At 41.7% G+C, this 13,533-nt stretch overlaps 1 protein-coding gene across 1 annotated transcript; it reads right to left on the reverse strand.

The window, feature by feature from the left end:
• Nucleotides 1–529: 529 nt before the first annotated feature.
• Nucleotides 530–11,609, reverse strand: LOC308280693 (uncharacterized protein). Its single transcript, XM_080755013.1, has 5 exons — nt 11,550–11,609; nt 11,284–11,312; nt 7,810–7,995; nt 7,501–7,705; nt 530–4,664 (listed from the first exon to the last, which is right to left on the reverse strand). Exons 2-5 carry the CDS (start codon nt 11,306–11,308, stop codon nt 4,643–4,645), a joined length of 438 nt encoding a protein of 145 aa, XP_080611139.1. The 5' UTR covers nt 11,309–11,312; nt 11,550–11,609; the 3' UTR covers nt 530–4,642.
• Nucleotides 11,610–13,533: the final 1,924 nt, after the last annotated feature.

Here is a 13,533-nt window from a genome sequence, read left to right on the forward strand (position 1 = left end):
GTTATTGTCATAACGATGAATGTGAAACTTTTGCTTGTTGTTGTTGGCCAGTGAATAGCCTATGTGAATAAAAGGGAGGTTTCCCAAACAGCGATCTCTGTCCCGACAATCCCCTCTGTCAATCATCCTCTTTCTGTGTGCCGTTAATGTCCCACTTAACGTGGACAGCTGCGCCTTATAAACCGGTGCGCCCTGTATGTGTACACATCTGTTTTTCCTTCTAAAATGACCTGGTGCGCCTTATTTTCCGGTGCGCCTAATAGTCCAGCAATTACGGTAATGAGCACAAAAATGACCACAGCTTTGTCCACGGGACTCAGTTGACCAAATAGTGCCCTTGCTACAACTCCAGTACGGGTGAGTAATGAATACAGCTTCGGTTCATAAATAGGTGAACTATCACTTTAAGGTTCATGTTAACATGCAAGGTCACAATAAACTCATTATGGAATTCTGTAATCAAGTATACTGTTAGTTTTATTGACAGTCTATGTCATATTGTGATTATCAGGAAGGGCAGCTGTTAAGCAATACTTTTATAACAGTCAATGATCTGAAGTTGGCAAGAAAGATCACCTTTTAGCCCTGTGTTGCTGTCTGACAGATGATTAAAGTACAGTATATCTTATCCTCCACAAACAGATTGCATGCATTGATAAATTGTGAAACTTGTTTTTACTGTCTTGAGTTCTTGATTGCAGGTCACGGATAAGGTGAAAGAAGGAAGAGGCTGGCAGGGCACTGTGTGTCAGGAATCCTGCACTCTGGGAGCCAACACAAGGCACAGCTATGAGGGGAAAGACATGGAGCCAATGTGGCGTGACAGCAGAGCTCTGAAGCTAAACACAAGTGGGCAACAGAGGACGAGAACCATGAGATAATAAAGTCACGCCACTATGCGAGACAACAGAGGAGAATATATTTAGAACATCTTGAGTCTCACCTAAGGTTACACTTCCTAAAACGTAACATGAGGCTACATTTGTTCATTCTTACATCAAGGGTCCTACAGCCTGGGAACGTTCACACTTCAGACTTATAGCAGCATAAGAGAACATTAAACACATAGAAATGATAACTAAAAACACAGTATAGATTTATCTATCAATTCCCCCGCGTTAACATTTGTATGTGGTTCGGGTCTAGCACTTCGCAGTCAACCATCAGGGCCTCATTTCTGTTTTACCCAGTGGAATCATCAGGTTAGGGCAGTGTTTCTCAGTCTTTTTTGGCTTGAGTACCCCCTTTCCCAGATTTTTTAATCCAAGTACCCCCTTTACCCGACAACAACATTTTCCTTATAAAACTGAAATTAAAACCATAGTGGTATATGGTGCTATGATAACCCCCCTTTCAAGAATATAACATCACAAAAAAGAAGAAAGGGAGTGAGAGTTTCAAACGGTGCCTCCTGAACAGATTTATTTTCAACACTGTGGCCATAACATTTTAGTCCAGTTTTCATGTCAATAACTTAAATTCAAACAACATCCAAACACATTCCAGTTGCCTTTGTAATTTGGATTAACTATCAGGCTTCTGCAAGTGTCATCATCATTAAAGCTATACTGTGTAAGTTGCCCAACTAGTGGTCTGTAGCAGTATAGCAAACCGCGGTCGCGTCTGCTTTTTTCGGCCGTTTTTCGCAGGTTTTTCGCCGCGGACCGGGCCGTCAGACCACCGCGTCAGCCTCGCCTCGCCGAGACGATTTCAATGAGGTCTCCCGTGTCCCTCTAGGAGCAGCGGTTGGGGAGTTGCATGCTAGACTCCTCCAGTGTAAACACTGCAGTGTACTGTACTTCCTGAAGGCATGTTTCCTAAACCCACCAGAGAGCCCGGCAGTGTATGTGATTGGCCGGTAAGTGTATCATGTGTGTTACACACGCAGATTCTGCGATGTGAATTTCGCGCCAATTTTGGCGCGAAATTCGTCCCCCCTCACGGCTCATAGAAAACATATAAAGAGAAGGCTTTAGAAGCTGAAAATAACGGACTGGGGGTTCTAAAACTTTAGCGATTTAACAGTTAGGACAATTTTAAGATTTGTTTTATAAAAAAAGTTACATAGTACAACTTTAAACATAACAGTACAAGTTTTTTTCACCTTCTAATTCAATTGTACTTAATTATTTAACAAAGAATAATAATATCATGATTTATAGACTACTTCTATTTTTCTTTTGGGGGGGCATTTTCTGAGTACCCCCTGCAGTACCTCCACGTACCCCTAGGGGTACACGTACCCCCATTTGAGAAACACTGGGTTAGGGAGACCAGAGCCAAATATGTACAAAAGTCATACAAGGTCAAAACAAGAGGGTGGGTCAGTATAATTGTGTTGGCCTATGTCTTGGTGAGTTTAAGGACATGATTTTAAGCCGAGTAACTATGTGGATTACGAGAGTTAGGGTACAGGTCAGCCCATTCAGGCTGCTCATTATTGGCAGAGGTGGGATGGAGGACGGAGTCGAGGTCGATCATGAGGGTTTCACGTTTAGTATCAAAAAGATCATGGACAGAGCGTTTGACAAGTGGAAAGATACAGCATTTAAGTACAAGTAGGCACAACACCACGGGCACCAGTATTGGCAGAACGACTGACACTACCCAAGTCAACCATCCCCAGCCAAAACGACGAAGGTATGAGCCAAAGTCATCCGCCTGGGGAGGTTCACGGACAGCGTCACACATTCTGCCAATAGCATAAGTCACATTATCATAATTGTCATCAATGTGAAAACAGCACGAATCGAGGTTTAACACACGGCAAACACCACCATTCTTTGCCTCGATCATGTCAAGGACAAACCTGTTTTGAAGGACAGCTTCACGAATTTGAGACTCTTCAGAATTTAGTGCAGACACACTGGAGGTCGTTTTATTGGAGAGGAGAAGGACCTGGAGGGCTACAGCATTTATTTTTCTAAGAGCCACCACCACACCAGCGAAGGGAAATATTCCATTTCCAATGGTCTCTAACTGTGAGGACCAGGGATCTGTTAGCTTGTAGCCTTTGTAATCATCTGAGTGCAGGTCACGTGTGGAGCGGTGGTTGGGGTTTTGGTGACTCTCAGATCCTTCAGGTATGGCATACCCCGAAGTGAACCATGGCTGGATAACAACAACCCCGCCAACCATTTTTTGGCAGACTGACGAAGGCATGTTTTCCACAAATCCACATCATGTCAGCAGAGGAGGCCAGAGTAGTGAAGGGACAAGAGAAATTGAACACAGTGTTGTTTTGCCATGTGAAACTACAATTTGGTGCTGTTGACTCTTGGATAAAAACATTTAAATCATATAAAGAAAATCCAACGTGGTGTGCACCGGTCAGACTGCAAAAACATACTTCTGCCCTCCTGGCAGGAACCAGGAAGATTTCACCATGTGTTACAACGTCACCGGTGTCCTGACATGAGATATTGTGAGGAGGCAGGAGAGATGAATCACTAGACTGATAAGCGACGGAGATATGAAGAAGCATAAGCATTGAGTGGGGCAGGGAACAGTTAGCTGTACTTGTAAGGGCATCTTCATTGTGTAACGAGGAAATAATATGTGAGGTGAGAGGAATGACCATGAAGCGTTGTCTGATCTGGCGACAGACCCAGCAACTGAGTCCAGGGCTGTAAGTCCGATGGTGAAGAATAGCGTGGGCACAGGCAGTGTTATCATCACAGAGTTGTAAAGCACGACGGGCATGTATATTGGTGTCACTATGGTCAAGTAAGGAGTTTAAATCAATCTGATAGTCATGGTCATTAACAGGGGTCACGTCTTCGTCAGCCTGAAATAGGATTTTAATTACTTGAATAGGTGTTGGTTGTTTGGGGATTACCACTATAGTCATGTCTACACACCAGTCCGTTGTGGTCCAGTCAACACAGCATTTGTACTTTCCTTCGTCAGAGAGAGAAGCTGCAGTGACATAGACAGTAACGCCATTAGATTTAGGATGGCGCGTCATGGTCCAATAGGGAGGTTTATTTTTACCAACCTGGTAATTACCATGCGCAGTGCGTGTCACTAGAGCGTAAACCTTGGTGGCGGAGTAAACGTTAGCCCAATGATTACAAGGCTCTTTGCACAGGTACTTGTCATAGTCGGAATAGATATTGTAATTGGACCAGGGAAGAGGATTGCATTCAAAATGTCCCGGTTGGCCCTCACGGAGTTTGACAGTGATTGCCTGTGGTTTGGCAATGCAGGAGTGGGACAAACACCAGATGAACAGAAGAGCAGAATAAAGGCAGAAAGTTGGTCTAGAAATAAGGTTCGTGTCCATGATCCACATTGATCTGCAAACCTCTTTATGAAACAACAGTGGGATGTGAGACAAGCAGGAAGACCACGCCTAGTGCAAGCCCTCTTATTCTGCCTCCCTTTGTCACCCAATCTGAGTTCACTTTAAATGTTTGCAAATTCAATGTGTATCTATGGGGGAGGGTCAACTTTCAGAGGGGATGGAGATGGCTTCACGTGTCTTGCAGTGATCCAATCTGTGCGGCCCAAGACCTTTATGGCATGAGATGTGGTTAAGGTCACTTGGAACGGGCCTTCCCAGAGTGGTTTTCCCCAGGCTTGGTGACCTCCCTTAGTACGAGCCGCTGGTTTCAGGAGGACCCAGTCTCCAGGGGATAAGTTATGAGCAACAGCAACAGCATCTGAGAGATTGGAAACAATAGGTTTTGAGGACAAAAACTTTTTCATTTCATAAGCAATGCGGTTCATGGTGTCAGGAAAAGTTTGGTCATGTTTAGGCCTGTCCTCTAAAAATCGACGAATCGACGCGTCGCTTTAAGCCCCGGGAATCGACGCCAATTGTTTGAGTCGAGGAGTCGAAAATATATATTTTTTTATATCACCAGTTAGCCTACTACTGCAGTGCACTGCTGGACTGGTGTCATGTACTTCCAATTGAGAGATGTATCATGTAGCAATTGGCGAACAGTTATTTATTGTCTCGCACCAGCGTAGGGGTGAAAGTGAGACGGAACGGCCAGAACCGCCGCATCGTTAAAACATTCGGAGCCGGGACGGTGTTCCGTTAAGAGGAGAAGCACGCTCGTCGCTGTCAAAATCCCATATCAAATAACCTGCCACAGCACAAACGCACGTCCACAAAGTAATTAAACAATCTTCTAAAGTCAAATTAACATACACAAGTGTAGGCTACTAGTTACATTTTCTAATTAAAGTGCTTCTGAATTGTTCCAGACAGTGTTGTAAGTAATCCATGATGATGTTTGTTTCGCTGTGTTTGCGTCCACACTGACTGCTGGCTCTAGCTGGGAGCTGTGCCTCCCGCTTTTTATGATCCGTTTCTGAAATGAATCCGTTCTCGACACCGACTCATTACTCTGTCAGTGATCGGTGTCCCGCGACTGCGGACTGGATCCCATCGTTCATTTAAAAGAGCCGTTCAAGAGAGCGGAATCGTTCGCGAATGTCTCATCTCTACTGCACGGCAGTGCACCGAGACGGGGCAGAGTTGAACAGCGGAGATGTTTTATTTGTTTTAACGGTGTGTTGTACATTGCTATGCAGATAACGTTTGTGCTTGCGCACCGATATCACCGAAAACACTGTGTATTCAATTCATCTTAAAGGAGCTATAGTCAACTTTTTCATTGTAGGTGTACATCCTAGTCTACAGACTAGGATGTAAACAAAGTACGGGCCCTGTAAATGTAAACAAAGACAGGGCAAAGACATTTATGATTGGTAAAAACAGAATGTCATTTGACCTTTAAGTGAGCTATAAGTAAGAAAGCCCGTATCAGAGTCGGGTGAGGCTATCCACCGCGGTGTAGTGCTGTGTAGTCTTTTTGAGTCATAAAACTACAACGTTAACGCTCAAAAAGACTACACGGCACTACACCGCGGACCCGACTCTGATACGGGCTTAATAGTCCGTTATTGTCTCTCCAGGTCGGCAGAGGAAGTGTAGCGCCCAGGATTACATTAGGATAATTGACACTGGGTGAAACATGGGTTATAACATTGTGGGATAAAAACAAACAAACAAACAAACAAACAAATAAATAAATAAGAAGTATATTAATAAGAATCATATCAAGTTTGCTGCAATAAATAGGCATAGGCCTATATGCCATTGGCCGTTCAAATGTTTAATTGGCCCTTAATTATAAAGACCACCGGCTACTGCCGCCTGGGGAAATGCTGTTATTAGGCTACTTTATAATTTAAGCCCATCATTAATATTATTATTTGGATAAAGTATTACAACCATTAAAACATCATAATCAAGTTTGTATTGTGATCGGACACAAGCTGGTTTAGTGCCTGGAAGCATGCTGCTGTTGCTCATAGGACCTACTCTATGCTGCTGCTGCTCCTCGCATTCCTCGCAAGCCTCGCATCATAGTAAAATATAAAGACATAATATATAAGAGCTACTGGGCTCACAGCACGTCGCAACATGGCAGGTTGTGAGATTGTGTGTCTGACATTTAGATATGCAGAAACACTGTTGTACGGCAAAGGCTTCTCCAGTTTATCAGCGCTGTGTACGGGACTCTTGGTTCGCTCAGCGTCGGGGGTTTAGCTTTACTGTTATGACAAACAGAACCGGCTGGCGTGATCTGAAGAACCAAGCCGGACTCAGTTGACGATAATAAAACAGGGATCCAACCTTCTATGGGTCGTGGAATAACTTGGATACGAGCAAGCACAGTGACTGTCTGATCGTAACAATGGATTAAGTGCCAAGTGGTGAAAGTTGGTGACTTGGTGACAAGATTCACGATGCAGGCAAGTTGCTTGCACCATCGGCATCATGGCATAAAATTTACAAAACAAAACATTTTTGCATATTACGGTTGAATGAGATGTAAAAGCCCAAATCATTAATTGGTAGGCTACTGTACGAAAAAGTAGCCTAGTTTGGACCTCCTCTGGTCCTCTATTTCTGTAGCATAGAGCATATTGTTTTGGTTAAGTTGCAGACTTAAAAAGACATGCTGCACGGCAACCGGCAACTAAATCCTTCTTTCATGCATTTAAATTAATTTAGTCTACCGACAAAAATTGGTCGTCTGCATCTGTCATCCTCCAAGACTATCAAACCCACTGCGTCTCTGAGATGCGCCCTCTAGTGTTGGATGTGCATGGACCCAAACAATCCCAGAAACCTTCACGCATACCCAAAATGCATTGCGCAATATCCAAGATGGCGCTATTTGCGTACTGGCTTATGTACACATCGTTTTAGTAATAACTACTCCCGCCGCTCTGCTGCCACTCGCAACTGTTATTCCGCAGACGTCAGAAAAGTCCGCGAATGGCAGAGAAATCTGCGGGTGGACGCGAATTCTTCGATAAATTCCGTGATCGCGGAATCGCGGATTCCTGGGGGGACTAATAGGTGGAGGAACACTATCAATGCTTTATGCCCCATAGGGGGCCAAAGAGCATAAGTAAGTAACATGTATGTGTTAATTGAATGGTGTTTACATGTGTTTAGTGCTAAATATGAACCTTTTGCGGGAGCGATGTCCAACAGCTTGTTGCACTTTACTGAAGGCTTCCTTGTTGTGGCTGCACTTCAGGAATTTACCTTCCCAGAACAGAGTGTCGACAGTGAGGATGACATCTTCTCTGGTCACATGTTCACTGCTGTCACCTAGATAAGCTGGAGCATCATATATGTGACGCATCACCACCAGAATCACTGGTTTACCACCTTTCAAGGGAGAAGAAAAAAATATAAATTGAATAATTAATCTGTATGGATAATTTATACTGTACAATACATCAATGAACAACTCTTATAAAAACATTTCTCACTTGGAATCTTTCCCATTGCCTCCTGGACGTCAGTTCCAACACGTAAGGGGCTTGGGCAGAAAGCCATGATGTAGTCACTTTCCTTCACAGAATTCTTCTGAATCTGTCCTTTACGTTTAAGTTGTCTAATGAGTTTTTTATGGGCGCCATGGGTCTCTCCAGTCACAACAATGAAGAAATGGATCCCTGTTATCAAGATAGAGAGAATATACAGTATAAGGCTGTAGATCTTATTGAGGAAAAAGGTAAACATGTCTGCATTTATTCACAGAATTGACATGAAAGTTAATCAATCAATCAACCAACCAACCAACCAATCAATCAACAACCAACCAATCAATTAGTTTGGAGAAATCTCTATGAGCTGAAAGAGTGGAACCATATCCGGTAATCAAAATGGCCACCACTGCAATGTTCTATTGTGGATAATAAGACTGGAGATAATGCAGGGACTTTAGAAGGGTAATGTGTTCTGAACGTGTTGCAGCCGACCGACTGTGTTTTTTTGATAAACCAGACAGGAACAGCATGGTACAGTGCAGGTACAGTGCACGTGTGTAGTAGAGTAGGGCTGCGAATCTTTGGGTATCTCACGATTTGATTCAGAATCGATTCTTGGGGTCACGGTTCACGTTTTGTTTTCCCGATTCTTTCAAATCCAAACGATTCAAATTCAGAAACGATTATTTTCCGATGTAAAAATTATTCTTTATTCAAAACGATTCTCTATTCAAAACAATTCTCTATTCAATTCATATATCAGGATCTACTCCAGTCTGCTGGTATGAAAGCAGAGTACATTTACATAGCTTTTATAATTGTAAAGGTTTTATCAACTTATTGCAATAATGTAAACAAGACAACATGTGTAATTTATTCAAGCTTACACACATTCTTTTTAACTTGTACAAACTATCCAATAAATTATCGTAATAAAAGAATCATAATAAAAAATCATGAAATAAAAATCATAGAAATCATAATATCTAATAAATAATATGTAATAAAAAAATATATTTTTGGAAAATGAGAATAGATTCTGAATCTTACCATGTTAGAAACACGATTCGAATTCGAAACGATTTTTTCCTTCACCCCTAATAGTAGAGTATACTAGTAAGACGCCTCAGGGCAACATAAAGGGAGAGGTCGTGCCAATTCTTGGCCATCTGGCCAGTGATGTATATCGGACCAGTTACCCATATATGGAGACCCCTGTATGATAGTCAACAATGTTATGTTAAAACATGCCCATATATGGGCATTACCAAATATGGGCATTCCCAGATATGCGCTTAATATTGATGACATGGGGACAGCGATCTCCATATATGGGCATAAAAGGGACATCAAGCTAGAGCTTGATGTCAGAGCGGTAAACCCATTCTGTTAAGAGTGGTTCCCCTGACATCACAGTGACATCATAATGCAGGGACTTTAGAAGGGTAATGTGTTCTGAACGTGTTGCAGCCGACCGACTGTGTTTTTTTGATAAACCAGACAGGAACAGCATGGTACAGTGCAGGTACAGTGCACGTGTGTAGTAGAGTAGGGCTGCGAATCTTTGGGTATCTCACGATTTGATTCAGAATCGATTCTTGGGGTCACGGTTCACGTTTTGTTTTCCCGATTCTTTCAAATCCAAACGATTCAAATTCAGAAACGATTATTTTCCGATGTAAAAATTATTCTTTATTCAAAACGATTCTCTATTCAAAACAATTCTCTATTCAATTCATATATCAGGATCTACTCCAGTCTGCTGGTATGAAAGCAGAGTACATTTACATAGCTTTTATAATTGTAAAGGTTTTATCAACTTATTGCAATAATGTAAACAAGACAACATGTGTAATTTATTCAAGCTTACACACATTCTTTTTAACTTGTACAAACTATCCAATAAATTATCGTAATAAAAGAATCATAATAAAAAATCATGAAATAAAAATCATAGAAATCATAATATCTAATAAATAATATGTAATAAAAAAATATATTTTTGGAAAATGAGAATAGATTCTGAATCTTACCATGTTAGAAACACGATTCGAATTCGAAACGATTTTTTCCTTCACCCCTAATAGTAGAGTATACTAGTAAGACGCCTCAGGGCAACATAAAGGGAGAGGTCGTGCCAATTCTTGGCCATCTGGCCAGTGATGTATATCGGACCAGTTACCCATATATGGAGACCCCTGTATGATAGTCAACAATGTTATGTTAAAACATGCCCATATATGGGCATTACCAAATATGGGCATTCCCAGATATGCGCTTAATATTGATGACATGGGGACAGCGATCTCCATATATGGGCATAAAAGGGACATCAAGCTAGAGCTTGATGTCAGAGCGGTAAACCCATTCTGTTAAGAGTGGTTCCCCTGACATCACAGTGACATCAGAGCATGATGTCGGAGCGACAAACCCATTGAACCACAGACAAACCCATAGAACCACAGTGTCAGGCGTGACGTACGGACAGACAGTGATACGCGGGCAAGATGTGCCAGGACATGACGTAATTAAAATATAGTCCTGACCCAACATTACAATACTGCACGAGAGCAATACAGTAGTCTGCTGGTAACAGTAGCCTACTGAGAGAGAAATGATCAAACTCAGTCAATGTCTCCTAAATTATTTGCGACCGAAGGTAGCAGTTTACTATGAGAATCGGCACAATGTCTGTGTCTGTCCATCCGTCCGTCCGGGTACACTTTTTTACGGTCGATGGGTTTGCCGCTATGACATCATGCTGACTCTCATGCTCTGACATCACTGTGATTTCATGGGAACAAAATCCCTTTCATGCCCATATATGGAGATCCCTGTGATGCCAGGGGAACCAAATCCCTTTTATGCCCATATGGAGATTCCTGATGTCATCAATATTAAGCCTATAGCTGTGAATGTCTATGGGTACCAGGGGTCTCCATTGGGTGGCCCTTTAGGGCGAGGTCGCTTTTCGCCCTCAGGCGTCTTACTGGTAGTTTTGTTACATTTCAAATATTTACAGTAGATCAGAATCTAATCTGAGCCCAAGGTTTCTGAGCTACTCCTTTGTGTTGAGACGACAATTTCTCTCTCAGATCCTTATGCCCAAATAAATTACCAACCATCACATTCTTTACAGTTTCATACACCACAAACTGTGATGTATGAAACTATTAACAACACATTACTGCTTCTTTAATAAACACACACTGCCCACAACCTGTGACCAATGCTGTGTTAAGAGCTCAAGACTAAATAAATAAACACATGCACATGCACGCACGTGTGCGCGCGCACACACACACACACACACACACACACACACACGCACGCACGCACGCACGCACACACACAGACACACAGATTATACACATATTATATTGTATTAACATACTCTACCATATCGATAAAATGTTATTCATTTAGAAAAAGTTACCACTTTAATTGAATTGTCACAGTGTCACATATTCTTACAGTGTGGCGTGTTTGGCTCTGACATGATTCTGAGGAACAGACAAATAAACAGACAGACAATAACATCAGATTAAATGATTACCAGAAAAGCAAATCAGTACAAATAGGACGACCATGGACATCAAAGTATCAGAATAAGGTTGTTGTTTTATACTGACATAGGCTATTATAACATAATTTTAAAGGCAAGTGATGCGGTTTCCTAGATGAAAGCCACTGACTCGGTATGAGAAGTCTACTCGCAAAAGCATAATGATTTCTCTCACCTGGTCTCCTCAATTGTGTCTAATAGTCCTATGTACCACTTCAGCCTGTCGAATGTAAGAACTGATTATTTCACATGCTTCTAGTCCACTCTGCAAGGCTCCTCCCCTACTGATAGTCCGGGAGCCAGCCCAGTAAGGGCGAGTGCCAAAGTCCGTAAAGTATATTCAGCCGGCCGGCCTGTAGTACCTCGGACGGCCGCTAGTAAATTTAGACGGCCGGTGCTATATCCGGTACATTAGGCCGGTACATTAGGCCCCAGCGTGCCATATGAGTGGCCCCTGGGGGCCCCTGTGCCAAAGGCGCACGTACCGTTGCTCAGATCTGCACCAAATATGGCACAAACACTGTCCAGGGGTCTACATGACAATAGTCACACCAGGGGCAACCTCACAGGCCTCATCAGGGGCCCCAGTGTACCATATCAGAAATTAAATGATGTAAATGTATAAAATAATTCACTAAAATTACATACATTGTCAGTGTCACACACGTATGAATCCTGACACATAGGGGTAAGTAGCAAAATAGGATTCTAGTGCTTGCTACCAATGTATTTTAAGATATCACCCACAACATCCACAGAAACACAAAGAAAATGCTGTCCCCTTGACACATTCTCATCAAATATGATCATTTTCAAGCAGTTAATGGTGATAATAATTACCTCTCCTGTATATATATAACTTCCCACATTCATAAGCTTCAATTTGAGCCCAATATGATCTTCTCATCTTGAGAATTACTTTTTCTGTAGCCAAAATACTGCACTATACCTCAAATCTGAGAAAAATATAACATTCAGTCAGTAGCTTTACAGAAGCCAGAAACTAACAATGGGTTCACAAGTACTGTTATTTGAAGTTATAAACATGAGAAAGTAATGCTAGGAAGGAAGCAAATATTTTTAAATGGCATTAAAAAATATGTTTGATATGCGCAAAATGTTGTTGCAATACAATAATAATACAGTATAGCATAAGTTCCCCCGTGGGATAAGATAGATATGTAAAAATAAATAGCTGCATGAGTCACTGTACTGCATCTGGACAACTGTAGTGCATCTATAGACCAATGTACGCTTGACGCTACGCTTGCCTAGCCAGTTAAACCACTCTTCATGATTAAGAAAATGTATTTTTCCCTAACTGGAATGATTGTACCGACTCTCTGAAACGAACTAACGCCACTCTTCTCTGGTCCCTATTTTTACAGGCAGTAAAAAGACATCCTGCAGTAAGCTGGCCGGGCCCAACACGGTCAAACTCCAGCCACAGAACCAAACGTGAGTTAATTATTACCTACGTTTTGCCTACTATTACTTCTACTACTACTACCACTACAACTTTGGGGTACTTTTTTACCAAACTTATGGAAGAGTGGGGTAGTGATACAAAAACTGCAATTTCTTAAAATTAATTAAAAAATAAATACAAATGCAAATGGCCTCATGTCACCGACATGTTTTATGAGGAATACCTGGAATATGGGGTAATTTTTTTACCCCACTTATGCATCTAAGGGTTTTTAACATGGATCAATCATGTTCTTATAAACGCTGTGACTGGCTCTATCGGGAAACGTGTGCTTGCATTTTGCCAAGAGAAAAGTTGTATTGTTTAATTGATATTAATTTATTAGCAAATTCATTTCCCTATTGACTTATAATGGGAGTCAAGTTCAAGTATTTTTCTCTCAGAAACCGTAAGGGCTAAAGTTACAACACTTGGAGGAGAGTTTCATTATAATTACGACAATTAATTGAAAAATAATTACATCAACCAGCCTTATGGTGGCACTATAACAGCCCACTTTACGTTTCGGCCAATAACTCTTGAACCGTCATGACACGCATCTCTCCATATAGGCCACACCCATTTGTGTCAGGATAGATTTTCCGCCATTTTGAATTTTCTTCAAAACACACTTTTTGCTCCTTTTCCTACATATTTTCACAAAAATCCGTACAAATGATCTCTGGACCCA

The sequence above is a fragment of the Nannobrachium achirus genome (genome assembly GCF_963921795.1).
Source record: "Nannobrachium achirus genome assembly, contig: SCAFFOLD_188, whole genome shotgun sequence".
Classification (NCBI taxonomy): domain Eukaryota; kingdom Metazoa; phylum Chordata; class Actinopteri; order Myctophiformes; family Myctophidae; genus Nannobrachium; species Nannobrachium achirus.

Bases quoted from the DNA above. Each gene is read 5' to 3' on its own strand.
- LOC308280693 (XM_080755013.1), bottom strand. From the start codon at position 11,308: ATGTCAGAGCCAAACACGCCACACT. The intron at 7,706-7,809 runs GTGAGAAATGTT...CTCCCTTGAAAG, and splicing joins GGCAATGGGAAAGATTCCAA to GTGGTAAACCAGTGATTCTG. The intron at 4,665-7,500 runs GTTCATATTTAG...CCAATCTCTCAG, and splicing joins GGACATCGCTCCCGCAAAAG to ATGCTGTTGCTGTTGCTCAT.